This window comes from Ostreococcus tauri, assembly GCF_000214015.3.
Source record: "Ostreococcus tauri WGS project CAID00000000 data, contig chromosome 09, whole genome shotgun sequence".
In the NCBI taxonomy this organism is placed as follows: domain Eukaryota; kingdom Viridiplantae; phylum Chlorophyta; class Mamiellophyceae; order Mamiellales; family Bathycoccaceae; genus Ostreococcus; species Ostreococcus tauri.
This window is the reverse complement of record NC_014434.2, coordinates 28,531-51,827: the sequence shown is the minus strand read 5'-3', so window position 1 is coordinate 51,827 and position 23,297 is coordinate 28,531. Positions and strand designations below refer to the sequence as shown.

The following is a 23,297-nucleotide window of genomic DNA, read 5'->3' as shown; positions in this document are numbered from 1 at the left end:
CCGCCGCCGACGCCGCGGTCACCGATCCGCGCGCCGCGACGAGACCTCACGTCGCGCGCGATCGCCCCCGGTCCCGCGCGTCGTCGACCCGTCCCGCGGCGCCGAGGGGTCGGCGTGTGGCAGCTGTGTGGGCGAACAGGGTCGCCACACACCCGGGCGTCGAGGGCGATCCACGCGCGATGGTCACCCGCCCGTCGCGTCCACGCCGACGGTGGGGGATTTTGACGAATCTCCGATTTTAGAGTCCCCAAAAGAGGTCGATTCACGACTCGTCGTGTGCGCCGTGTCAAAATCCATATACCGCGGGAGGGTCACCGACCCTCGAGTTACACTCTTCGGGTATGGTGACAATAGTTAAGGCACCGTTGGTCTAGTTGGTTATGACGCTCGCCTCACACGCGAGAGGTCTCCGGTTCGAACCCGGAATGGTGTACACTAACTTTTTTGCCGCTCCGTCGCGTCACTCCGCGTCGCGCGCGCGCCCAGGCGGCGCGGAGGGACATTATCTATCCGTTTCTCGCGAGATCCGACCGTTTAAATTTGAATTCGAGACGCGCGCGCACGAGCACGCAATACATGGGTGTTCGTGAGGAGGAAGACGCGGATGTTACCGACGCGTTTCTTAGCGATCCGGATGATACTTCTGCGCCGCGCCAGGGCCCTAGCTTGGGAGGGTGGTGGCGCGAAGTAGTCGTTCCCGGCGCCGCCGCGTTTTCAGCGCATCTTGCCGTGCGTCGTTTGGAAAAGTTGCTGCTCATCCTTCCGTTCTGCGCCGTTTGCATATGGGCTTTCGGAGTCGACTACGGGTCTTACGTCGCAGTTGCGGGTATCATTGCCTATTATTGCCGCAAGTCATATGTGAGGTACTGCGAACCGATCAGCGAGGAAAATACTTCTCCAACCACAAATGAATGAGACAAACTGGTGGGAGTCAAAATCCGTACATTCGGACACGCGGACGGACAAATCTCCGCCCCATCGCCCGTCGGGCGCGCCCCGACGACGCGCACGCGGAGTCGTGACGTCGTGAACCGACGAGAATACGCACGTCCCGGTGGGATGGAGATGTCGCGGTACTCGGTGGGATCGGCGCGCGGGGGACCCGGTGGGATGGAGATTCCGGGACGACGCGCGATCGCGGGACGGGCGGATGTGCGTTGGATGTGTTCCCGGAGCGCCTAACGGGGCGGGACGACGGGACGCCCGTGGGGGCGGGACGACGGCGACGACGGCTCGAACGCGCGCGAGAGACCGTCGTGGTCGTGGTCGTGGTCGTCGTCATCGTCGTCGTCGTCGTCGTCGTCGTCGTCTAGGAATGATCCGTCGATGGCGTCGAGGGCGCGACGTAAGTCGGCGCGCTGGGTCTCCGTGAGGGCGTCGAACTCTCGTCTGGCGGCGGCGAGCTCGCGACGGGCCTGATCGCCCGGACGGGCGATGAGCTTGCGCTCGAACGGATAGAGATCGCCCCAGTGGAGTTTGCGAGCGAATTTGTACCCGTCGCGACCGATTTCGCGACCGTGCGATTTGGCCACCGTGACGCGCTCGAGTTCGCCCGTCGGGGCGCAGAGCTCGAAGACGACGTGACCTTTGCGTCTAATGGGATGTCTTATCACTCGACCCCATCGCTGCATGGAATCACGAGCGAGCTCTCGGTGGAAAGCTTCGTCGTCATCGTCCGTCGCGGCGGACGGTTTCTTCGTTCTCTCATCGCGCGCCTCTCGAGCCGCTCGACTCGCGTCGGCGCGCGCCGACGCGCGAGAAGATTTTCTCACGACGACGTACGAAAACTTCTCATCCTGATACGTCTTCAAGCCGTGCTTCATCTCTCGCATGTACTCGCTTCGCATGGAACGCTGAGGAAAGTGACACCACGTCGAAAACCCATCCTCGCGGTTGGACTCTTTGACTGGACACGCGCCGTCGTGCTGACAAGGAGCGACGACGTACGCGTCCACGTCCTCCTCCGATGGCTCAATCCCAAGTCTTCGTGCTCTTTGCTCCATATCCCTACGCGCGACGTCTAAAATCATCGCCCGCGCTCTCCGAACGAGTAAGCTTCCCTTGGGCGTTCCTGGTTCGGCCAAGACTAAGATTCCGCCGAGGGCGACTTTGTCCCACAACTGACGAATCGTCACGTCCACCTGACGCTGCTGATTACGCGCCGTGGCTTCGTCTGGGATCTCGAGCAGGGCGTAGGACGAAACGACCACGTCGAAGCCACCGCGTCTGTTGGCGCCGCGGAGACTCGCGCTCGTGCGAACACCCTCGCTCTCGTGCCACGGGTGAGGTGTTTTCAATCTGAGCGCGCTCGCCGGGCGCGGCGCACTCAGCGCCGATTTCTCGTCGGCGTCCTCGAATTCGGTGAAGTCCAACTGATCGATACCTTCAATGTTCGTGTCTTGGCGCGGGCGTATGTCGTCTCTTTCTTGAATTATCGCCGTCATCGCCTCCGCTTCGCGCTCCGCCTCGACGTTTTTCGCGTAACCGACGACGCGACGAGCAAATCGCATCATGCCCGGATTACTATCCACGAACGCGACTTGAATCTCACCATCTCTCGGATTCGCGCTCATGGGTGTACCGACGTTGTCTCCGAACACCGCGCGGAGCGCGAAGAGCGTCGTCGGCATCGGTCCAGATCCAAAATCTAGCACAGTCTTTGGCGAGAAGCTCTCTCCGAGCCTGTCTCGCGTCTCATAGAATATCCTCTTCAGCGCCCCCATGGTCATGGGACTCCGCATCACCGCGTACACCGCGGCGTCTAATTCATCGTACTTTACCGTGACATCATTTACCTCGGCGCGCTCCTCTTGCGCGCTCACTAAACTCTGCTCCACCCGCCGCAGCTTACGCTTGCTCAATCTCACTGCCCACTCGATGTCGTCGTCCCACGTCGCCAACGCGTCGGCCGATCCCTCGACCATTCGCGTCGCGCTCGACCCAGCGCTCAGTAAACGACCGCTTCGATCATCCGCCGAGCTCTCTAGCTCCCTCGACGCGTCCCCGGCGCTTCCTCGTCGCATCGCCTCTCGCAAGCGCTCGTAACGCGCGCTCGCTCGGCGTCCCACTCGAACCCCTTTCTCCGCCCCGAACGCGTCTCTAACCGCTCTCCGGAGCGCCTCTTCCGTCGCACCGTCGTACGCGGACATCATGCCCACCCGTTGACGCGCCAACGCCGCGCACGCCCGACGCAACGCCTCGGAATCGAGCGCATCCTCCGCCGACCGCTCCAGCAGCAGACCACCCGAGCGCTCCATCTCGCGCGTCTTCTCAACCACAGACTCGCTTTGTCGACCGCTCGTCGACGCAAACGACGCGCGCGATGTTCGCAGACACCGCTCGAGCGACCGCGCGAGTCGAGACGCCATGTCAGCCGCGATTCGTCGGTCGAAGCGCGTCCCGGAGTGACGCTCTGGCGAAAAACCCCGGAAAAATTTTTCGTCCGACACTCGTCGCCGCGCCAACATCGCGATGCCGCCGAAGAAGAAGACGGAGGACGGCGCGTCCGAGGCGAGCGCCGCACGATTCGGTCGAGTGCGAAATAACCTAAAGATGGGCATCGTGGGATTGCCCAACGTCGGGAAGAGCTCGCTGTTCAACCTGTTGACCCGACAGAGCATACCGGTGGGTGTTTTAGCGTTCGATGCGGACGACGACGGACGAGGACTGACGCAGAGGCGACGCGAGCGTAGGCGGAAAACTTCCCGTTCTGTACGATCGAACCGAACGAGGCGCGATGCGCGGTGCCGGATGAACGGTACGATTATCTGTGTAACATGTGGAAGCCGCCGAGCATGTATCCGGCGTTTCTCATGGTGACGGACATCGCGGGTTTGGTTCGCGGTGCCTCGAGCGGGGCCGGTTTAGGGAACGCGTTCTTGAGTAATATCATGGCCACCGACGGGATTTTTCACGTCATTCGCGCGTTTGACGATCCCGAGGTCGTGCACGTCGACGACGAGTTGGATCCCGTGCGAGACTTGGCGACCATCACGGCGGAATTGTGCTTGAAAGATATCGAGACGGTGAAGCGCGCGGTCTCGGACGAAGAGCGCGACGTCAAGAAAAATCCGACGATGAAGCTCTCGGCCCTGTTCACTTCCACGATGGAACGCTGTCTGGAGATGTTAGAAAAGAACCTGGCGATTCGCACGGGGTCTTGGAACACACCAGAGGTTGAGATGATCAAGGAGAAGCTCCCGGCACTCTTGACCACCAAACCGATGGTGTACCTCATCAACCTTTCGAAGAAGGATTACATTCGAAAGAAGAACAAGTGGTTACCAAAGATTCACGAGTGGATCAAGGAACACGGCGGCGGTGTCATGATTCCGTGCTCAGTCGAGTACGAACAGGAGCTGTTCGACAGTTGCGGGAACGATGCGGAAAAACGTGAGGCGTTTGAAAAGGAGAACGACGGGGCCAAATCTGCCATTCCAAAGATGGTGACCCAAGGATACAAAGAGCTCAATCTCGTGTATTTCTTCACCGCCGGTGAAAAGGAGGTTCGATGCTGGACCGTGTACAACGGCGCCACCGCGCCGCAAGCCGCCGGGGTCATTCACAGCGACTTCGAGAAGACCTTCATCAAGGCTGAGGTCTGCGCCTTCGACGATTTCAAAGCCATCGCGACCAAACCCGGGATGTCCGAGGTCAAGGAGGCTGGCAAGTATCGCCAGGAGGGCAAATCATACGTCGTGCAGGACGGCGACATCGTGCACTTCATGGCCGGCGCCGCGACGAGCAAGAAGAAGTAGAAGTGTTTTTGATGATTTATGTAGACGTGAAATCGCCCCTCACCCGTCGTCACCGCTCGACGCCGACCGCGAGTGAAAACCGAGGGCGCTCGAGTGAACATGTTCGGCGCGGACTCCGACTCGGACGACGGCCCGAGCGCACTGTGCGTGAAGCGACGACGAGAATCGCGCGTGCGCCGAAATTTTGTGAATTGTTTCGAAACGCGACGCTCGAGACGCGCTGGAGCGAGCGCGCGCGCGCTCGAGCGAACGACTGATGCGATGTGATCCGCACGCAGGCCACTGCACGATTGCTGTGAGACGAACGACGCGGAGACGCTGCGCGCGCTGTTGGCGCCGCCTTCGACGGACGGAGACGCGGCGGAAGGAGACGCGGATCCGGCGGCGAACGAAGACGCGGAGGAGGAGAAGGAAGATGGTGATCGCGGTGATGACGAGGACGACGAGGACGACGAGGAAGATTTCGATCCGGAGGCTGAGGAGGAGGAGGAGGAGGAGGAGGAGGACGGCGCAGCAGCGTTCGGCGCGGCGCTCACCGCTGGTCTCGCGCGCGTCTCCATCGACGAGCGGGATCGCGAGGGGCACACCCCGCTGCACGTGGCGCTGCTGCATGGTTCAATCGATTGCGTGAACGCACTCTTGGATGCAGGGGCGAAATCGTACGTCACACTCGAGGGTTCGCCGCCGCTGCACATCGCGTGCGCAATGAGCGGATTCGAGCGACACGAGACCTTCGCATTGGAGGCTGTAAAGGCGTTGCTCCCGCACGTCGAGAATGAGTCTACTCAAGACGATTACGGACGAACCGCTCTATCCGTCGCGGCGCAACACGGTGTGTTGGCCATCGTTCAGACGCTCGTGAACGATTTCGCGCCGCCAAACGAGGAGGATACGGTTGAGGTGTACATCAACCTGAAAGACAAGACTCGTAACCGGCCGCTGCACTGGGCGTGCGCGTACGGACGCGGCGATGTCGTCGAGTTTCTGTTAAAGAGCGGCGCCGATGCTTCTCTGAGAAACGATAACAAGGACAACGCTCTGCACTGCGCCGTAAGAGGAGGCGATGCGAAGTGCGTTGAGGCGCTCTTGAAGTTGCATCCTGAGTTGGCTCAGGAGCAGAATGCGCAATCGCAAACGCCAGCGCAGATGGCCGCCGCGCGTGGAAGACCAGTGATTGCGAAGCTCTTCAAGCTAAGCGTCGATGCTGCGGCAGATGAAGATCTCAAGCGCTTCATCATAGCTCCGGATGTGTGCTTCTTGCATCACTCCTGTCCGCCGATTACTCGTCTGGAAAAGGACACACCGCCGCCCGAGAATGTCAACCGGTTGACCACACTGTTGAACCCGTCGAATGGAACGTTGCGTGGAAAGGAATTCAGCGAGCTCAACGTCGAGTACGTGTCGGAGGTCAAACCTGCTGCTTGGGTAGACATCCTGCGCTGTCATGAATACGCGTACCTCAAAAAGGTGCAGAAAATTTGTGACCAGCTGCCGGACATTCGTATGCTCCCGCGCGCGATCGGCACCATAGACGGTGATACCGCTGTATGTTCGCAATCTTTCAACGCCGCGCTCGCCGCCGCGGGCGCGACCATCGAAGCCGTGGAAAAGATCATCGCTGGCGAGACAAAGAAAGTGTTTTGCGCCGTTCGTCCTCCAGGGCATCACAGCGGTCCCCTCGGACCGGTCGGTACGCCAGGCGATCCCATCGGTACTGGTTCGCACGGATTCTGTCTCATCAACAACGTCGCCGTCGCTGCAGCGTACGCCCGATGCGTCCACCGAAACAAGATTCGACGAATTGCGCTGGTTGATTTCGACGTTCATCACGGGAACGGCACCGAGGCGTGCGTGCAAAACACAGCTCCGAGCGCGCCGCAGTTCAAGTACCAACTCCCCATCGGTGGTGGTACCTTTTCAATGCACATGTATCGCCCTTGGCTAGATGAAACCGATCCGGAAGAGATCATGTTTGCCTCGGTGCACGGATACGGGCGACGAGAGCTCCAGCATCACTTCTATCCAGGCACTGGTCCGACGAAGAGCACGAAAGGTGAGTACGACTTAGATACCGAAGAGATCCCGGCTTGGGATGAAGACGGCGTAGTCGAAGATCCGATGCACGTCGAGGCCGAGGTGCGTGTGAGCACAGCCAAGGGCGAGCAACCGTGGGTATTGGACGTTGGAATGGAGGGCGCGGGCAAGCGATCTGAGCGCGGGCACGCGTGGCGTCGAGTGTGGAAGGGAAAGATTTTGCCCGCCATCAACGCCTTTGAGCCCGAACTCATCATCATCTCCGCCGGTTTCGACGCACATGCGAAGGATGACATTCAAGGTCCAGTGAACCTGGGTGTGAAGGAACAAGACTATGAGTGGCTCACCACGGAGTTGGTGAAGATTGCCAACGCGCACTCCGACGGTCGCGTGATCTCTGTCCTCGAGGGTGGCTATCGAATTCAGGGAGGTCCGATCTCCGCGTTCGGCCGCTCCGTTGCCACGCACGTTCGAACGCTGTTCCAACCGAATGCCGAAAAATACGACGCCGCCAGGGCGAAGACGGAGTTCAACGCAGAGCTTCGAGTCCGCCGCGAGATTCGCGAGAAGCGAGAAGCTGAGGAAGAAGCCGAGCGTCAGGCCTACTTGGAGCGCATCGCTGAAGAAGAGCGCGCGATGATGGAAAGCAACGATGCTATGGACGCCGACGACGCGAACGGCGAGAAGCGCGAGGCCGAGACAGATCCCGAACAAACGCCGTCCAAGCGCTCGCGCCGAGGCGTTCCCGTCGATTACGCCGCGTTGAACGCCAAGATCGAAGCCGAGGCCGCGGCAAAGAAAGCCGCGAACACCGAGTCCTAGGAATGATCATCCGCGCCATCGACGCGTAGTCAATAAAACAGTCGCTTTAAGCTCGAACGCCGCGTCTCGCCCATCGTCTTTGCTCGACGTCCGCGCTCGCCGTCCCGAGCGCCCTTCGACAGGACCGACCGCTCATTCCTCACTTCACCGCGCGTCATGTCCCTCGCGCGCGTCAACGCTCGACGCGTCGTCAACGCATCCGTCGTCTCACCGCGCGCGCGTCGTTCAACGGCGTCTCGCGCCTCGATCGCGACCGTCCGAGCTTTGAACACGGTCGATGGGTGCGCGTTATCCACGCCGCGACGTGCTCGCCGCGCCGCGTCGCTCGCACCGCGCGCGTCCTCGGTGAGCGAGCTCGCGCTCGCGATCGACACCTCCGGGTTCGACCAGATGTTCATCAACGGCCTGAAGATCGGATTACCGCTCTACGGCGCGGTCGTCGGGGCGATCTTCATCTTTGGGACGATCGCAAAGGTTGCGTTTCCGGAAAAGTACGACGCGGCCATGTACGGCAAAGTGGCTAGGGAGGACGTGGAGAAGGGGAAGATCGATCTGGATAACTTGAGCGAGGAAGACGCGAGGGCGGTGGCGGAGTTGGAGGCGGAGATGCGGGCGCGTGGTGAGCTTTGATTTGAGCGTATTCGTTCATGTAAAGATATGTGATTACGATATTCTCGCAAACGACAGACAAATGAACGTTACGATCGTCGATTCGCCCGTCTACTAGTTACCCGGGACGAGTGAACACGTGGATTCGACCCATGATTTATACTCAGCGTTATCGGCGTACTTTTCCGCCTGCTTCTTATCCCCGCGCTTCGCCGCGCTCGTCATGAGCTTGACGATGAAGAGCAAGCCGAGCGACGACGGGACAAAGGTGATCGGTCTCGTTAACATCGCCGGGACGCCGGCGACGTAGAGTCCGACCCAAAAGAGAATCTCGCCGAGATAATTCGGGTGTCGACACACCTTGTACAGGCCTTCGTCGCACCATCGCGTCTTCCCTCGTTCTGTCGCCTTGAAGTTGAATTTCTGTTGATCCGCGATAGCTTCCAGGACGACGCCGATCCACTCCATCGCCAAACCGAGCGAGATGACCGCACCGTACTTCGCCACGTTCACCACATTCACGTTCTGCGCGTGCCACAACATCGGCGAGCTCATCATCGCGTACAACGCCGAGCACAAAGCGATGACCGCGGTGAGCTTCGCGAACCCTTTCGCCCCGGCTTCGGGCGCGTTTTTCGCCCGCTCCTTCCACTCGTCCCACGTCACGCTTCGGTAATACAAGAAACCAGCCAGTCGCGCGCCGTACACGAATCCACCCGCGATGTGCCACGCCAACGCCGTGCTCATCACCGCCCCGCTCGCCAACATCGCGTGGTACGTGAATGCCGCCGCGAACGCCACGCTGAGCCCGTAGCCCACCGAGAAGGAATAGATTGGATTCACGTACGCCAACGCCACCGCCGGGAAGCACGCGCACCAGAGCGCGGGCAACGCAGCGTGTGATGACAAAACGGCCGCCATCTCCGGCAGCGCCCTCGCGGTCGACGCGCGCGAACCGCGAGGAGACGCGCGCGAGTGAGACGATCGATGAGAATTCGCGCCACCAACCTCGAGCGAACGCGCGACGACGACCGACGCGCGCGACGACCGAGCGACGCGCGCGCGAGGGAGAACGACGCGCGCGCGCGCGTTGGAGGCGATGATCGATGCGCGCGCGGACATGGACGCGCGTCGAACGATGACGACGGAATCGGGTACGACGCGAGAACGACGCGAGAGTTCGACGCGCGCGCGCGCACGCGTCGACGCGAGAGTTCGCGCGACAGCGAGGTATCGCGCGAGAGTCGAGCGCGCGCGCGAGGCGTCGAGCGCGCGCGCGCGCGTCGAGAGGCGTGTTTGAGAGAAAAAGTTCGTTGGAGAATCAAAAATGGCGTCCTCAACGACGACGACGCGCTCGACGTCCTTCGTGGGAAGTCGTCGCGGGAAGAGGGAAAGTGCGACGGCGCGAGGGATGCGCGGGCGCGCGCGGGCGTCGCGCGGCGACGAGAGCGAACGCGTGCCCGATGGTACAGCGTCCGCGGCGACGGATGCGGACAGACGTCTCTTCGCGGGGCTGGCGAGTCGCCGACGCGCGATCGGACATATTAAGCGGCAGCGAAGTCGCGTGTCGGTGGGTGATTACGTATCGGACGAGTGCACGGTGCTGCGCGGCGAGCGATTCGCGGTGGAGCGCAAGCTACACGACGTGAAGCGGGACCTGAGCGCGCGGCTGGCGCTGGAGCGCTACGACGAGGCAAAGGAGATTCAAGCGCTCGTGATCGAGCTCGAGAGTGAGCGCGATCGAATAACGCGCGAGATTGAACGCGAGCAAACGACTTTACTTCGTCACCTCGACGAGCTTTACTGACTCGATCCGCGCTCGAGACTCTCGACGTCGTGCGTCGCCTCGACGAGCTTCGCGACTCTTAATGTTGTACGATACGCGACGTCTCGGCGTCGTTCGTGTACCACCTGTATGTATGTATCATCCGCTCGATTTAAAATAGCGCGTTGCATCGCTCTGTTGTAATCACAAATCACAAAGTCGCGGTCGCCGCACGCCGCTTCATACGCCGCCGCGAGTCATGACTTCGTCGTCCGCGCGAGGCGCGCTCCCGCACGAGCTCGAAGACCTGCGCGCGTTCACACTCGATCGAGTGATCAACGACGGTCGAGACGCCCACGGAAGAGTCGTCGCCCTCGGCACGTTCGTGGGCGAACAAGCGCAGAGTTTGGTAAAGCTCAACAGAGCACCTCTTCCGAGCTCAACAGACGCCGTTCGAGCGCTGTTACGAGAGGTCACGTCGATGCGAACTCGAATGCCGTACTCCGGGGGTGAGTACGGGTACTACGTTTCGCGAGACGTCGAGATAGAGGTCATCGCTCCGAGCGCGCTGACGGAGGCGACGGAGGCGGCGCGGGACAAGTTGTTGAAGAAACACATCGCCAGGAGCTCGACCCAGCGATTGGTGTGCGCGAGGGAGACGCCGGATATGTATACAACGAAGCACGAGGCGCAGTACATCGCGGCGATCCCGAGGGAGGCGACGAATTGGGTGCGAGAGATTTTATCGTTCAGGGCGGAGAAGGAGCGTCTGTTACACGCGGACGAACACTTCGTGATGAATACCGACCCGAAGTGGACAACGCATCCAGACTGCGAGACGACTGACAGAAAGAGCTGGCGCGATCACCCGAGCGTCGTGGATCTATACTGCCTCGGGATTTACGCAAAGGACGATTTACGTTCGTTGCGAGACGTCAGAGCGGAACATCTCCCGGCGCTTCGAGCGTTGCTTCACCGAGGGCGAGAGGTCATTGAGCGCGTCTACGGCGTCAAGGCTGAAGAAATTCGCGTGTACGTGCACTACCCACCGCAGTTTTATCACTTTCACGTGCACTACCAGGCGTTATCGGCCAAGGAGACCACTGGTTCTTCGTGCGAGCGAGCGATTCTATTGGAGGACATCATCGACAACGTCGAGCGCGACGGCGATCACTACGCCAACGCGAACCTGTCCCTGAAGATGGGCGAGCGCGACAATTTATATCGTTTATTCTTCGGTGACGACGCGAATTCGTAGACCGCGGCCATTAAATATTGACCGTCGAGCCGACCGCTCCGCCACGCGCGCCCTCCGCCCGCCTCACACCGCGGCATCCACCGCTCCCGCGTCGTCACCGATGTCCCTCGCGCACGGTTTCCGCGTCGCCGTGAGTGACAGATCGTCGCTCATCGCGTCCGCCGCGACCGATCGCGCGCGCGCGTCGACGCGCCGTGGGAGAGAATTCCTCCCCACCGCTTCGAAGAGTGCGCTTCCTTCGTCGACCGTCTCGTCGTTCGACGCGCGTCGAGGCCCCGCGCGCGCTCGGAGAGCGATCGTGACTCGCGCTGAGCGTGAGACCCGATTGGTGTCGGTGCTCACGTCTCTGCCGAGACGATTGGAGCTGTACTTTGCTCGGAGGTCGTATCGGGTGACGCTCTGGCGAGCGATCAGCGTCTTCTTCGGGTTCTACTTGGCGAACGTGATGACTCTGAGCTTTGGGGCTTTAGGGATCAACGACGTCGTCGCGGGGGCGCTGAGCGTTGCATTTTACGAGATCGTGACGAGGATTTATTACTCGACGCTGCAGCAGAATAAGTGGTTGGAGTTCGTGAACTGGTTCAAGGTTGGGTACTGTTACTCCCTGATCGCGGATGCGTTCAAGCTCGGATCGTGAGGAGAACGCGGTCGTTCGTCATCGCGTCATCGCGACTAGTTTGTTATTAGAGCACGAAAAAATAGTCGTCAAACCGGCGGACCGTCGAGCTGTCGAAGCGCCTCGTAAATGCCTATACCCGCGGAGACGCTCAGGTTCAAGCTTCTCACGTGCGTCTCGTCGATCGGAATTCGACGAATCCCGCCGCTCTGTCGACACGCTTCCATGGCATCCTCTCTCAACCCTTTATCCTCCGATCCGAATAACAACCAGTCCCCCCGTCGGTACGCGCCCGTCTCCGCGTGCGGTCGCGCGCCGAGTTTCGAAAACCCAACCAAACGCTTCTCCGTCGTCTCCACCCCCCTCCAGTACGCATAAAACGCTTCCCACGACGGATGCACCCTGACGCACACCGATTTCCAGTAATCCAACCCCGCGCGCTTCAACCGCGCGTCGTCCAGCTCGAACAACGGGTCCACCAGGTGCAGCGGCACCCGCGCCGCCGCGCACGACCGCGCCACGCACCCGGTGTTCCCAGGAATTCGCGGCTCCACGAGGACGACCGCGAGATCATCCCTCTGCGTCGTCGTCGCCGTCTCCATCGCGCGCACGCGCGTCGCCATCGCCATCGCCGCGGCCTCGCGCCCCGCGCCGGCGGCGCGAATCGTCGGACGCTCGAGCTCTCTCTCGCGCGCGCTCGGCGCGCGCGCGCGCGCGCTCGAGCTCGCGGTGAACACCCGCGCGCGCATCCACCGCGCGCGAGGTCGCGCGCGAGACGACGGCGGCGCGTCGACGGTCGATCGCGATCGCGCGTCGGTCGATCGCGCGTCGACCGACGCCCGTGAAAGGTGGAACGCAATCGAAAGGCGCCTTTCACCTTTCGAGTGGAAAAATCCAAAGGCGCGGCGGCGCGCGGCGACGGATGCGATGGGAATTCGACGACGCGCGCGGACGATGAGCGATCGCGCGCGCGCGCTGGCGTGGACGCTCGTCGCGATCGTCCTCGTCACGATGGCGCACGCGTGGAAGACGTCGGCGCGGGCGAGGCGGACGAACGCGAGACGGATCATCGAACGGGTGTGGAATCGTCGGAAAATGCTCGACGACGCGCGAGGGACGACCGCGGGACGCGCGCGGGGGGCGGATCGCGTGGGACGGTTGCGAGTGATTGGATTTTACCACCCGGCGCACGCGGACGGTGGGGGCGGGGAGCGCGTGCTGTTCGCCGCGATCGCGAGCGCGCAGCGGGACGCGAAGCGGCGAAGCGCGGAGGCGGAGGCGTCGGGGAGGTCGAGCGAGAGCGCGCGCGTGGCGTTCGTGGTGTACGCGAGCGCGCCGGATATGGGGGCGAGGGGTGATCGCGTGGTCGACGGTGCGGACGTCGTTCGACGGGCGAAGGAGCGGTTCGGCGTGGAGCTCGACGACGACGTGGTGGTGGTGCGGTTGAGAAACGAGAGATACTCTCGAGCGGAGAACTATCGATGGTGCACGATCGCGAGGCAGTTCTTGGGAAGCGCATTCCTGGGGTGGGAGGCTCTGTGGGCGTTCACCCCGGATGTGTTCGTGGATACGGTTGGGCACGCGGCGACGTATCCGCTGGCGCGATACGTCTTTGGATGCGAGACGGCGGCGTACGTGCACTATCCCACGGTGTCGACGGACATGATCGACCGCGTCGCGGCGGGAAGAGTGATGTACAACAACAGTGGACGATTCGCGGCGTCTAAGTTTCTTACTGGTCTCAAGCTCGTGTACTACCGTCTGTTTGCGGTTGCGTACCGGTGGTGCGGACGGGCGTGCGCGTGCGTCATGGTGAACTCGTCCTGGACGAAAGCGCACATCGACACGCTCTGGGGTGTGGACGCCAAGATTGTCTACCCACCGTGTAACGTCGAAGACTTGTCAACAATTCCGCTCACGAGACCGCTGTTAGACGCCAATGGGGCGGCTGTGAAGAAGGACAAGGCTTCGATTCGAGTCGTGAGCGTGGGACAGTTTCGACCGGAAAAGGCGCACTTGGTACAAATCGCGGCGTGGAAGGCGCTGAAGAAGATGAAAAACCGATCAACGAACATCGAGAATGCGATCTTGGTCTTCGTCGGAGGATGCCGTGACAAAGCCGATCGCGAGCGCTTGGCTGACTTGAAACAAAGCGTGAAGGATTTGGAGCTCGAGGACAGCGTGCAGTTTCATGTCGACGCGCCTTACGATGTCGTGAGGCGGGAACTCTCTCGTGCATCCATCGGACTACATGCGATGTTAGACGAGCATTTCGGTATTTGCGTCGTGGAGTACATGGCTGCCGGCGCAATACCGGTGGCGCACGCGTCCGGTGGACCTCTGCTGGACATCATCCGAGACGTACCCAAAGGCGTCACGGGATTTACGGCGGACACTCCTCAGGCTTTTGCGGAAATTCTCGAACACGTGATCATGATGCGCCGAGCTGAGCGCGAAGAGATCGCCGGACGAGCGCGAGAGCGTAGTAAACTTTTCACCGAGGCAAACTTCCGCGAGAGTTTCATAAACGCGTTGGTAAATGCAGGAATCTGGATGTAATTGTGACTACAACATTCGCGCACGCAACGATGAATTATTCCTCTTCGGATTCGTCGTCTTCAGAGTCGCCCTCGTCCCCGTCAGAGTCCTCGTCTTCGGAATCGACCTCTTCGTCTTCAGAGTCCTCTTCAGAATCCTCTTCAGAGTCCTCTTCAGAGTCCTCTTCGTCCGACTCCTCCTGTCGCTTTCGACGTTTCGTGGGCGCAGGCTTGGCGTCCTCGTCGTCCTCGTCCTCGTCCTCGTCGTCCTCGTCGTCCGACTCTTCTTCGTCGTCCATCTCTGCGTCCAACTCTTCGTCTTCCGAGTCGTCCTCCGAGTCATCCTCCGAGTCGTCCTCCGCGTCCTCCGCGTCCTCCGCATCTTCGCCGCCCTCGATCAGACGCTTCAAATTAACCATCTCCGCCTCCAAATATTCCTTCCGTCGCACCTTTTTCGTCTGCTGCGCGTCCAACTTTTCCCCCGAAGCCTCGACGCTCCGCTCCAACGCGTCGATTTGTCGCAACTTTTTCGCCAGCGCCCTGTACCGAATCTCCAACGGTCCGTACGTCCGCCCGCGCATCTCCCCACCGTTCACCACCCGCTCGCTCTCGCCGCGCATCTTCCCCTTCTCCTTGCGCGCCCGCTCCTCTCGCGCGCGCTGCGCGTAGCTCTTCCCCGGCGCGCGCGCATCGCGCGCCTTCTCCAACGCGCGAATCCGCGCGCGGGACGCCGGTCCCCCGGGCGTGCGCCGTCCCATCCCGTTCGCGCGCGCGTCGGGTGACGAATGAAATCACCCCCGACCCTCGCGCGCGCGCGCGTCCCGTCTCGCGTCGCGTCGACGCCGACGTCGCGACGTTCGCGTCGCCGGCGGCGCGTCACCGTCGCGACGGGTCCACGCGGCGACGCGTCGCAGTGTGGGTCTCTTATAACCCATCACGCGCGCGTCCACGCCGCGCCCGGTGGACGGCACGCGCGACGCCCGATGGCGATGGCGCGCGTGGAGTACGCGCGCGGCGGTTTTTTTATTTTTTATGTCATGGCGGTTTTATGTCGCGTCGATGCGATCGCCCATCGCGCGCGCGACGACGCGCAGACGCGCGCGCGCGAGGCGCAGACGCGCGCGCGATGGGGACGCGGACGATGATGCCGTCGACGACGCCGCGGGCGCGATCGGGGGGGCGCGCGCGCGATCAGGGACGGATGCGGGAGACGATTGTGCGCGCGAGTGAGAATCCGCTCGAACGCTTCTTCCCGCCGCATCGACAGCGCTCGGGGGCGAAGGATGGCGCCTCGGGCGGAAGGGAGTCCGCGGTGGTGCGAGAGAGTGATGATGGCGCGGTGGAGGCGCGCGGGCGGGCGAACGAGTCGACGGGAACGGTGGGATCGGGGGGGCGGAGCGCGGGGCGGACGCCGACGCTCGCCGACGCGGATCCGGGGGTGCGACGCACCAGGGCCGCGCTCGACGGCGCGCGACCGGGCGATTTGTTAATGGTGGAGACGCGGTTCGCCGATGGGAGCGACGTGCTGGCGAGTGGGAGAGATCAGATGACCACGAGGTGGTTCGTCGTTCGTCGGATCGGTACGTCGGCGGGCGGGCGGAAAATGTTGGAGGGTGAGTTGGAGGGCAAGCTGGCGCAAATCGTCGATCAAGGCGGGACGCAAGAGGCGAGAATAGGGATTCAAGGCGCTCTGTTCGATGAGCGAGGGGGGCTGGCGAGCGCGAAGGGGGTGAGAGACGCGAAGGCGATGAAACGCGTCGCAAAGGCGCACGCGAAACGGGTGAACGACGAGATGGATAAGGCGACGCTCGTGTCGCAAGCCGCGAGCGCGTTGACGCTTGAAATGTTGGAGAGCGCGGTGCGTGCGTCTCCGGACTTTTGGACGCGCGGTAACGGCGCGCACTCGAGACGCGTGATCACCGACGCCACCGAGAACGCGACGAAGATGGCGGGCGAGCTCTTGGCGCTGAAACACGGACATCGAGACGTGGTTTTGACGCAGATCACGAGCGACTGGGAGTGCGGGACGGAGGACAGCATACGCGCTCCGTTCGCGGCGTCCGTGCTCGAGGACATCCTCGCCACGCAACGCGACGTCGCGGTGGAGATATCGGAGGCTCGGTACGAGACGGAAAACATGACCGACGGTGAGCCGCAGTACGAGAGTGGGGTCACCTTTGTGGTGTATCGAACGGTCGCCGAGCACAGGGCGAAGCTCTTGGCGTCCATGGGTGTGCAGGCGACGCGAAACGTCGCGAGAGCGTTCGAGCAAGCTCTCGTCGGCGTCGCCCTCGGGTACGACGACGCGAACGTCGAGTACCACGTGCGTCACATGAACGAAGAGAATGAGATATCGATGGAAGAGATCCGGACGCTGATTGAGAACGCCAGGCAAGAAATCGACTCACTTTTGACGACCAAGGCGTGATTCGCCGACGACTGTCATATGTTGTAACAATAACAATAATAACACGCGAGCACTCATCTCGCCATTCTTGAGCGACGCTTTCGGGTGGAAAAGCAATCTACACTACATCACAATCTCTAAAAATGCGCACTTCTCGCACCTCGCGACGCACGCGTCGAGGCCGTACTCGTCTCGCACGTCGAAACGGAGTTCGCCCGCACGTCCGCACCCGCGCTCGGCGTGCGACTCGAACGTCCTCGCGAGTCGGCTTTTGAGATACCTCAACCCCACTTTCTCGTCCAACCTGGCCAATCTAAACTTCCCGCACGTGCAAAACAGCACGTGCCTGTTCTGTAGCACTCTTTGCGAACCGCACACCGGACACAACACGTCCTCGTCGTCCTCCGCGTCGCGCTTCACGCCATCCTCCACGGGAAACTTCCACCGTTCGAACGCCTCGATCGCTCGCGCCAATCGTTCAGTCTCTTCCGCCTCCTCACTCGTCTCCCCACTCAGCGCGCGCTCTCGTCGAAGCGCCACCTCGCGCTCCTCGCGCTCGAGCTCTGCGTCCCGCGCCTCCGCCATCGCCGTCAACACCCGCTCGATCTCCGCTTCCGTCATCGAACCGAATCCATCATCCTCTGCATCCTCTTCGCCGTTCGTTTCTTCTCTCCGTCGTCGCTTCGCCTCTCTCCGAACGATCTCTCGACACGTCGACGCAAAGTCTGCGTCGTCTTTTGAATCATCATCATCCTCTCGCGACCGTCGTCCTCGCCCGCGCGTGTGTTCGATCACGCGCTCGACGCACGCGCGCTCGAACGCACAGAGGGACGCATCGGCATCCATCACCCCCTCCCGAGCGCCCCTCGTCGCCGTCGTCGCGCGCGAACGACGTCCCCGAGGACGACGACGCGGACGCCGCGCGCGCGTTCAAAAAAACACACGACGGCCAAAGCGCCACAGAACCGTGTGACGGTTCATATCCACGTCCACACGCCGACGCCCGCGCGCTTGTCCCGGTCCGCATGCCGGCGCGGCGCGATGCGCGCGCCGTCGCGACGATCGCGGTCGTCGTCTTCGTCGTCGTCTGCGTCGGCCGTGGCGGCGGCGCGACGGCGCTGACGCTGACGAGCGACGGGAGAACGTGTAAATTTCCGCTCGAGGTCGGCGGGGCGACGTCGACGACGTGCGTACCGTTCGGATCGAACGACGTCCTGTGGTGCGTCGCGGAGGAAGATGGACGATGGGGGACGTGCGCGGAGGCGTACGACGCGAGTGAACGCGGTCGGGTGACGAGGGAGATGACGTTGCGCGCGGCGCGGACGCTGGGCGATTCGTCCGCGAGCGCGGACGAAAAGCGTGCGGCGAACGAGATTTTGGAGAACGCGAGTGCGTTGATGCTTCGCGCGCTCGCGGATGAGAACATCGAGATTGATGGCACGGTGATCGATAATCCCATCGCGGCGTATCTGGAGAAACGGGACGACGGCGTGGCGAGCGGGTCGCCCCCGCCGATCAAACGGCTTCGTCCACCACCGCCGACGGCATCATCGCCACCGCCATCGCCACCGCCGTCATCGCCACCGCCGTCATCACCACCGCCATCACCGCCGCCCGTCGAGACACTACCGCGTTGCAGGGCTAGAGTGGACATTCGTTGGGAGAGTCCACAAGCCGATGGTTCGTCGGAATTCGGCATGGACGTGTACGTCCTTCTATCGTCTGGCGACAGCATTTCGGACGGCTGGAGAGTGATTTTTAAGTTCATGAGCGATCAGGTGGCGCTGTACTCAAACTCGGCGTACGGTGCGGATGCGCGGACGCTATACTCTCCTGATTATGGTCGAGTGTATGAGCTCGCCGATCGAGGCTGGGATGCGTTCATCGCACTATACTCGACGAAACGCATCGGATTCAACGTACGTACGAGAGCGGACTCGCGCGCTTTAAAGTTAAAACTTCTCATTCTCAATGGCGCGCGGTGCGAGGTCGTTGAAGAGTCATCGCAACGGTACTGACGATAAAATTCGCCGCGTGCGGAGCGTACAATTACAAATCCTTCCTTTTAAATCTGATGCACCGCCTTGACTTCGTTCAGAATCTTTCGCACTTTCTCTTCGGGTTCGTCGCGCAATCCTGGAATGTCGCCGAAATCCGTCGAGTCGTCGCCAACGAGCGCTCTGAACGAATCCGCTACGCCTTCGGACAACCCAATCAAATCGTACCCACCCTCCAACAAAAATACTATCCTACCTTCGCACAGCTCGTTCGCCAACTCCTTGAGCTTAGTACACAGTCGATGGTACGTACCTGAGCGGAAGGTCAGCCCCGCGAGCGGATCACGCCAATGCGCGTCGTATCCCGCGCTCACAATAATGAAATCCGGCTTGAAGCGTGCCGCCCCCGGCATGACCACCTCTTCAAACGCGGTCAAAACCGCTTTATCACCGCTTCCAGGAGGAAGAGGGATATTAATGGTCGCGCCTATCCCCTCGTCCGAACCCACGTCCGTGAACTTCCCGGTTCCAGGATAACTTCCGTCCTCGTGCGTGGAAACGAAGAGCACACTCAGGTCCGAGTGAAATATGTCATTCGTCCCGTTCCCGTGATGCACGTCGTAATCAAATATCATCACTCTTTCATGTCCGCGCTTCTGCGCGTGTCTCGCCGCAACCGCAGCGTTTCCAACTAAGCAGAATCCCATCGCGCCTCGCGGAGTCGCGTGATGTCCCGGTGGACGCACCAACCCGAAACCCGACGGCGTCAACCCCTTCTTCGATCGATCGCACACCTCGTCCACGAGCGCGATCGCCGCTCCCGCTCCTCGCATAGCGTCTGCGTACGTCGAGGTCGTGCAATACGTCGGCGCGGTGTCCAAATTAACCGGCGCACGCGTTCCGCACAACAACTCGAGCCCGGTGGCGTAATTCTTTGTGTGTACCCCCTCCAGCGCCGACTTGGGCGCTAACTCCACGCCCGTGAGCTCCATCACGTCCTGAGGACGATGTGTTCCGAGCAGTTGACCCTTTTCGAGCTCTTTTAAGATGGCCGGAACGCGTGCGGCGCACTCGGGGTGACCCTCAAGGTCATGTCCGCTCGCGACGCTGGAGACAAAGATAAGCTTTGGCGCATCGTTTGAGCTAGCGCTCGGGACCGTGGTCGACCGCACGTGCGAAATATGTTTCCTCACGACGCACACCGATGCGATCGGTGACGGACGGACGAGCGCAGACATGACGCGTTGCAGAGTGAAGACACTGCGCGGAGACGAGCGGCTGATTCTCCCTCCGGTACTCCACAAGGATTCAGGTTCTCAAAATTTCATGGCTACATATTATGTACGTGCTACTCATCTCAGCGCGCCCGCTGTTCACTGTTCTTCGAACAAGGAAGGTTTGATGGACATGAGTCTTTCGCCCGCAAATGCTTCCGGGACGCGCCAGTCGCCCGACGCGCAGGGGAGTGGACAGTAACGTGCCTCGCGCGTGGCGTCGTCAACGATCCAAACTGCGAGTTTGCCCACCCCGATGGAATACCCCGTGGCGTTCGGAACGAGCGTCCACACGTTCTGCGGGGGATTGTCCCACGTATAATTTGCTCCCGTGACTTCGTCCCAGGCATTCACGATTACTTGCGTTCGGTACACTTTCTTCGTCGTAGGGCCGAGACAAAAGATCCACTCATTATTCGCGTGACACTCGGGTGTGCCGCGCTCCCCCTCCACGAACGGAATTTTGGGGATCCCCTGAGAATTTTCATCGCACGGCAACTTGCACGCCCAGTGACGATCGCCAAGCGAACTCCAAAACCAGTCTCCTGCCTCGAAGTACTCACGACCCCAGACGGCAATTTTACTCTTTATATCTCGCCACGCACCGTGGCCATCTAACATGCCCTCGACGCGCTTGAATCCGGCCCCCTCCTTGTAGTACACGCTATTCCTTCCTACGGCGACGTCGTCCTTACGTTCACGCAAATTCCACGCGTCGTGCCACGGGGAGTTTGTCTCATTCATATCGTGGACGTTGAGAATCTGCTGCACATCATTACCGTCCTCTCGCGCCCAAATATCTTCGTAGCCGGCGCTGATCCTGCGCAAATTTTTACTTCCCACCGCGTGCAGTCGTCCCCTATCACCGACGGCTAAATCCGGGTGTATGGCGTATCGCTCGCGCTGTCGCAGCAAATTGCCTGTGGGAGAGCGCAAGTCATCTTTCAGCGCGTACACATCACACCTCTTCCTGCACTCCTGACGGCACGTCCCCCATACCCACTTGACGCTATTGTTTTGCGGCGAGTCCCACATTCCTCGGTTGTGGTAGACGTTAGAACCTCCTCGAGTTCGTGACGAACAGTCCCCCGGTGCCGTCTCTAGCGGCGCGTCCATGTTCGTACCACCGATCTCCCAAAGACGTTTTCCCGCAGCATTATGCAGCACGACCCCGTACTCGCACGTGTTGTCCACGTACGCGCGCGTCTCCCAGTGTCCCGGAGGGCCTAACTTCTTCCCCATCTCGTACGAGGTGTGTGGATTTCTCAGGTTGAACTCCCAGAACCAGCCCGCGTGTCCATTGTTGCACTTCGTCACCAGCGTCGCCCCCGTGATCTCGTGCTGAAAGAACTCGGCGTGTCGCTCGACGTGCTCGTCCGGTATGCAGCGCGTGACGTACTCGAATCCCACAAACCGCGGATGCCTCTCCTTGGGTTTCAGCATCGGTACAGCGCCGTCACCGAGCGATGCGAACGCGTCCGTGAGCCCTCCCACGCGCGTCTCGCCCCGTCGCGACGCGTGATGCGCCCCGACGACCGCGACGAGCGCCAAAACGCCCGCGCTCGCGAGCGCTCGACCGGACACCAGCCATCGTCCGTCATCCGCGCGCGTCGCCGCACCGCTCGACGTCGTCTCCGCGAACGACGACGCGCGCGTGCACACCAAGGTGTCGCGTTCGTCCGATCGAGCGACGTCGACGATCACGGCGTCCGCCGCCATGGCGCGCGCGGCGACGTGTGCGGCGTCAACACCATTTCCACGGGGCGTCGCGTCCCATTGGTTCGCAACACGGCTTTATGTATGCTTCCACTACGTACCGTGTGTCCGGTTTTCGACGCACCCGGTCGGCGTGGCGACGGTCTCGCCATCGCGCGACGCACTCGTCGCCTCGTCGCGCCCGATCGATCGACGCCCGCGATGGGGGCGTGTCTGAGCATGTGTGAATCCACCCCGGACGTGCCGGCGAACATCATCGCCGATCCCGAGGTACGGCTGGCGCGCGCGCGCGTGCTCGAATCGACGAATTGACGTTCGCGCGCTCGGGGGGTGTTGGGACGACGTTCGGTCGACAGCGCGTTGAGCGATCTCGGAGAGACGGAGGCGGTGACGTCGCGTACTGACGGTGCGCATCCATCACCACCCGCAGGGTCCGAGTAAGTTCGTCGTCAAGTCATGCTCGATGTTCAACAAGGATTACGAAGTGTATCGCGACGCGGTGGACGTGAACAACCGCTGGCTGTTCGTGAACCGAAGCGGAAAGGGAATGTTCGATCCCACCGGATACATCGACCTCGAGAACTACGTGCGAATCAACCCGGAGGATAAGAAGAAGGGCCAGGTGCTCTGGAAGGCTAAGTATAACGAGCGACCGAGTTTTCAGATGGGCATGTCGCTCGATGCCGATTCGGAGGACGACGGCGACTCAAATGGCATGGTCCAGGCTTTGACCGGAATGTTCGCGAACATGATGAACCAGGGTGACGAACGATTCTACTCAATGAAGTGGAGAACTTTCTCCGAGGCCAAGATCAGGTCGGTGAAGACTCCGGGACAAGAGTACAGCGTGAAAATCAAAGCCAAGGGCTACTGCACGAGAAAAGTTAACATAGTGTACACGCGCGATGAAAACGGCCTCAAACGCAACGTCGTTGTTAAAGATAACGAATACGTGACGAAGATCTCGTACAAGATTAAGCAAGCCGATGGCACGACGATCGAACGCTTCGACATGTACCCGGGCGACGGCGGTTACTTCAGCGGCCCCGAAATGGTCTGGGAGTGCGGCGCCTTCACCGCCAAGCTCAAGGGGGGTTTCTTCTCCAACAACCCGCACGAGATCGAGACGAAGCCCGGTATCGACCCCGGTTTCGCCCTCATCTTCGCCCACATCTGCGTCACCGAGTTCGCCCCGGATGAGATCAAGAAGGACCTCAAGCCGCAGTGGAACCTGTGCCCGGGATACGTCAACCCGTATTAACGACGGCGACGGCGACCGCGCCGATTCCAACGCACGTCCCGACGAAGAACTCGACCGAAATATTATGAACACTTTATCAACACCTTATCAACACGTAATATTTATAATACATCCAATAAGTCCACCACCTCCACAGGCCGAGGGACCGACGCCGCTGATGCAGGCGACCCGCGAAGATACCAGAGATATACGTATGCTTACACTACGCGCGCGACGCACTCGTCGCCTCGTCGCGCCCGATCGA

The 23,297-nt window shown here is 61.2% G+C and overlaps 18 protein-coding genes across 18 annotated transcripts; 11 read left to right on the top strand and 7 right to left on the bottom strand.

Annotated features, from left to right (window-relative positions):
* Nucleotides 1-576: 576 nt before the first annotated feature.
* OT_ostta09g00380 (unnamed product) lies at nt 577-915 on the top strand (the record flags this gene model as incomplete). The annotated part of the gene is made up of 1 exon (XM_022983268.1): nt 577-915. One exon carries the CDS (start codon nt 577-579, stop codon nt 913-915), a length of 339 nt encoding a protein of 112 aa, XP_022839547.1.
* A 263-nt stretch (nt 916-1,178) lies between these two features.
* On the bottom strand, nt 1,179-3,368 carry OT_ostta09g00370 (Ribosomal protein Rsm22, bacterial-type; the record flags this gene model as incomplete). Its single annotated transcript, XM_003080976.2, has 1 exon — nt 1,179-3,368. One exon carries the CDS (start codon nt 3,366-3,368, stop codon nt 1,179-1,181), a length of 2,190 nt encoding a protein of 729 aa, XP_003081024.2.
* A 103-nt stretch (nt 3,369-3,471) lies between these two features.
* Nucleotides 3,472-4,757, top strand: OT_ostta09g00360 (P-loop containing nucleoside triphosphate hydrolase; the record flags this gene model as incomplete). Its single annotated transcript, XM_022983267.1, has 2 exons — nt 3,472-3,624; nt 3,693-4,757. 2 exons carry the CDS (start codon nt 3,472-3,474, stop codon nt 4,755-4,757), a joined length of 1,218 nt encoding a protein of 405 aa, XP_022839546.1.
* A 99-nt stretch (nt 4,758-4,856) lies between these two features.
* Nucleotides 4,857-7,613, top strand: OT_ostta09g00350 (Ankyrin repeat; the record flags this gene model as incomplete). Its single annotated transcript, XM_022983266.1, has 2 exons — nt 4,857-4,900; nt 5,036-7,613. The coding sequence occupies 2 exons, from the start codon at nt 4,857-4,859 to the stop codon at nt 7,611-7,613; spliced, it is 2,622 nt and encodes an 873-aa protein (XP_022839545.1).
* A 156-nt stretch (nt 7,614-7,769) lies between these two features.
* On the top strand, nt 7,770-8,243 carry OT_ostta09g00340 (unnamed product; the record flags this gene model as incomplete). The annotated part of the gene is made up of 1 exon (XM_003080972.1): nt 7,770-8,243. One exon carries the CDS (start codon nt 7,770-7,772, stop codon nt 8,241-8,243), a length of 474 nt encoding a protein of 157 aa, XP_003081020.1.
* A 93-nt stretch (nt 8,244-8,336) lies between these two features.
* Nucleotides 8,337-9,143, bottom strand: OT_ostta09g00330 (3-oxo-5-alpha-steroid 4-dehydrogenase,C-terminal; the record flags this gene model as incomplete). Its single annotated transcript, XM_003080971.2, has 1 exon — nt 8,337-9,143. One exon carries the CDS (start codon nt 9,141-9,143, stop codon nt 8,337-8,339), a length of 807 nt encoding a protein of 268 aa, XP_003081019.2.
* Nucleotides 9,144-9,549: 406 nt separating this feature from the next.
* On the top strand, nt 9,550-10,029 carry OT_ostta09g00320 (unnamed product; the record flags this gene model as incomplete). Its single annotated transcript, XM_022983264.1, has 1 exon — nt 9,550-10,029. The coding sequence occupies one exon, from the start codon at nt 9,550-9,552 to the stop codon at nt 10,027-10,029; it is 480 nt and encodes a 159-aa protein (XP_022839544.1).
* Nucleotides 10,030-10,246: 217 nt separating this feature from the next.
* On the top strand, nt 10,247-11,245 carry OT_ostta09g00310 (Scavenger mRNA decapping enzyme DcpS/DCS2; the record flags this gene model as incomplete). Its single annotated transcript, XM_022983263.1, has 1 exon — nt 10,247-11,245. The coding sequence occupies one exon, from the start codon at nt 10,247-10,249 to the stop codon at nt 11,243-11,245; it is 999 nt and encodes a 332-aa protein (XP_022839543.1).
* Nucleotides 11,246-11,345: 100 nt separating this feature from the next.
* OT_ostta09g00300 (Uncharacterised protein family Ycf20) lies at nt 11,346-11,882 on the top strand (the record flags this gene model as incomplete). Its single annotated transcript, XM_003080969.1, has 1 exon — nt 11,346-11,882. One exon carries the CDS (start codon nt 11,346-11,348, stop codon nt 11,880-11,882), a length of 537 nt encoding a protein of 178 aa, XP_003081017.1.
* Nucleotides 11,883-11,950: 68 nt separating this feature from the next.
* Nucleotides 11,951-12,490, bottom strand: OT_ostta09g00290 (tRNA (cytidine/uridine-2'-O-)-methyltransferase; the record flags this gene model as incomplete). Its single annotated transcript, XM_003080968.2, has 1 exon — nt 11,951-12,490. One exon carries the CDS (start codon nt 12,488-12,490, stop codon nt 11,951-11,953), a length of 540 nt encoding a protein of 179 aa, XP_003081016.2.
* Nucleotides 12,491-12,872: 382 nt separating this feature from the next.
* Nucleotides 12,873-14,420, top strand: OT_ostta09g00280 (Glycosyl transferase, family 1; the record flags this gene model as incomplete). Its single annotated transcript, XM_022983262.1, has 1 exon — nt 12,873-14,420. The coding sequence occupies one exon, from the start codon at nt 12,873-12,875 to the stop codon at nt 14,418-14,420; it is 1,548 nt and encodes a 515-aa protein (XP_022839542.1).
* A 34-nt stretch (nt 14,421-14,454) lies between these two features.
* On the bottom strand, nt 14,455-15,018 carry OT_ostta09g00270 (unnamed product; the record flags this gene model as incomplete). Its single annotated transcript, XM_003080963.1, has 1 exon — nt 14,455-15,018. One exon carries the CDS (start codon nt 15,016-15,018, stop codon nt 14,455-14,457), a length of 564 nt encoding a protein of 187 aa, XP_003081011.1.
* Nucleotides 15,019-15,524: 506 nt separating this feature from the next.
* On the top strand, nt 15,525-16,826 carry OT_ostta09g00260 (unnamed product; the record flags this gene model as incomplete). Its single annotated transcript, XM_003080962.1, has 1 exon — nt 15,525-16,826. The coding sequence occupies one exon, from the start codon at nt 15,525-15,527 to the stop codon at nt 16,824-16,826; it is 1,302 nt and encodes a 433-aa protein (XP_003081010.1).
* A 102-nt stretch (nt 16,827-16,928) lies between these two features.
* Nucleotides 16,929-17,651, bottom strand: OT_ostta09g00250 (RPA-interacting protein, C-terminal domain; the record flags this gene model as incomplete). The annotated part of the gene is made up of 1 exon (XM_022983261.1): nt 16,929-17,651. The coding sequence occupies one exon, from the start codon at nt 17,649-17,651 to the stop codon at nt 16,929-16,931; it is 723 nt and encodes a 240-aa protein (XP_022839541.1).
* Nucleotides 17,652-17,830: 179 nt separating this feature from the next.
* On the top strand, nt 17,831-18,823 carry OT_ostta09g00240 (Fibronectin, type II, collagen-binding; the record flags this gene model as incomplete). The annotated part of the gene is made up of 1 exon (XM_003080960.1): nt 17,831-18,823. One exon carries the CDS (start codon nt 17,831-17,833, stop codon nt 18,821-18,823), a length of 993 nt encoding a protein of 330 aa, XP_003081008.1.
* Nucleotides 18,824-18,870: 47 nt separating this feature from the next.
* On the bottom strand, nt 18,871-20,040 carry OT_ostta09g00230 (Histone deacetylase superfamily; the record flags this gene model as incomplete). The annotated part of the gene is made up of 1 exon (XM_003080959.1): nt 18,871-20,040. The coding sequence occupies one exon, from the start codon at nt 20,038-20,040 to the stop codon at nt 18,871-18,873; it is 1,170 nt and encodes a 389-aa protein (XP_003081007.1).
* A 135-nt stretch (nt 20,041-20,175) lies between these two features.
* On the bottom strand, nt 20,176-21,795 carry OT_ostta09g00220 (unnamed product; the record flags this gene model as incomplete). Its single annotated transcript, XM_003080958.2, has 1 exon — nt 20,176-21,795. The coding sequence occupies one exon, from the start codon at nt 21,793-21,795 to the stop codon at nt 20,176-20,178; it is 1,620 nt and encodes a 539-aa protein (XP_003081006.2).
* A 198-nt stretch (nt 21,796-21,993) lies between these two features.
* On the top strand, nt 21,994-23,053 carry OT_ostta09g00210 (hypothetical protein; the record flags this gene model as incomplete). The annotated part of the gene is made up of 2 exons (XM_022983260.1): nt 21,994-22,062; nt 22,223-23,053. The coding sequence occupies 2 exons, from the start codon at nt 21,994-21,996 to the stop codon at nt 23,051-23,053; spliced, it is 900 nt and encodes a 299-aa protein (XP_022839540.1).
* Between the last annotated feature and the right edge of the window lie 244 nt (nt 23,054-23,297).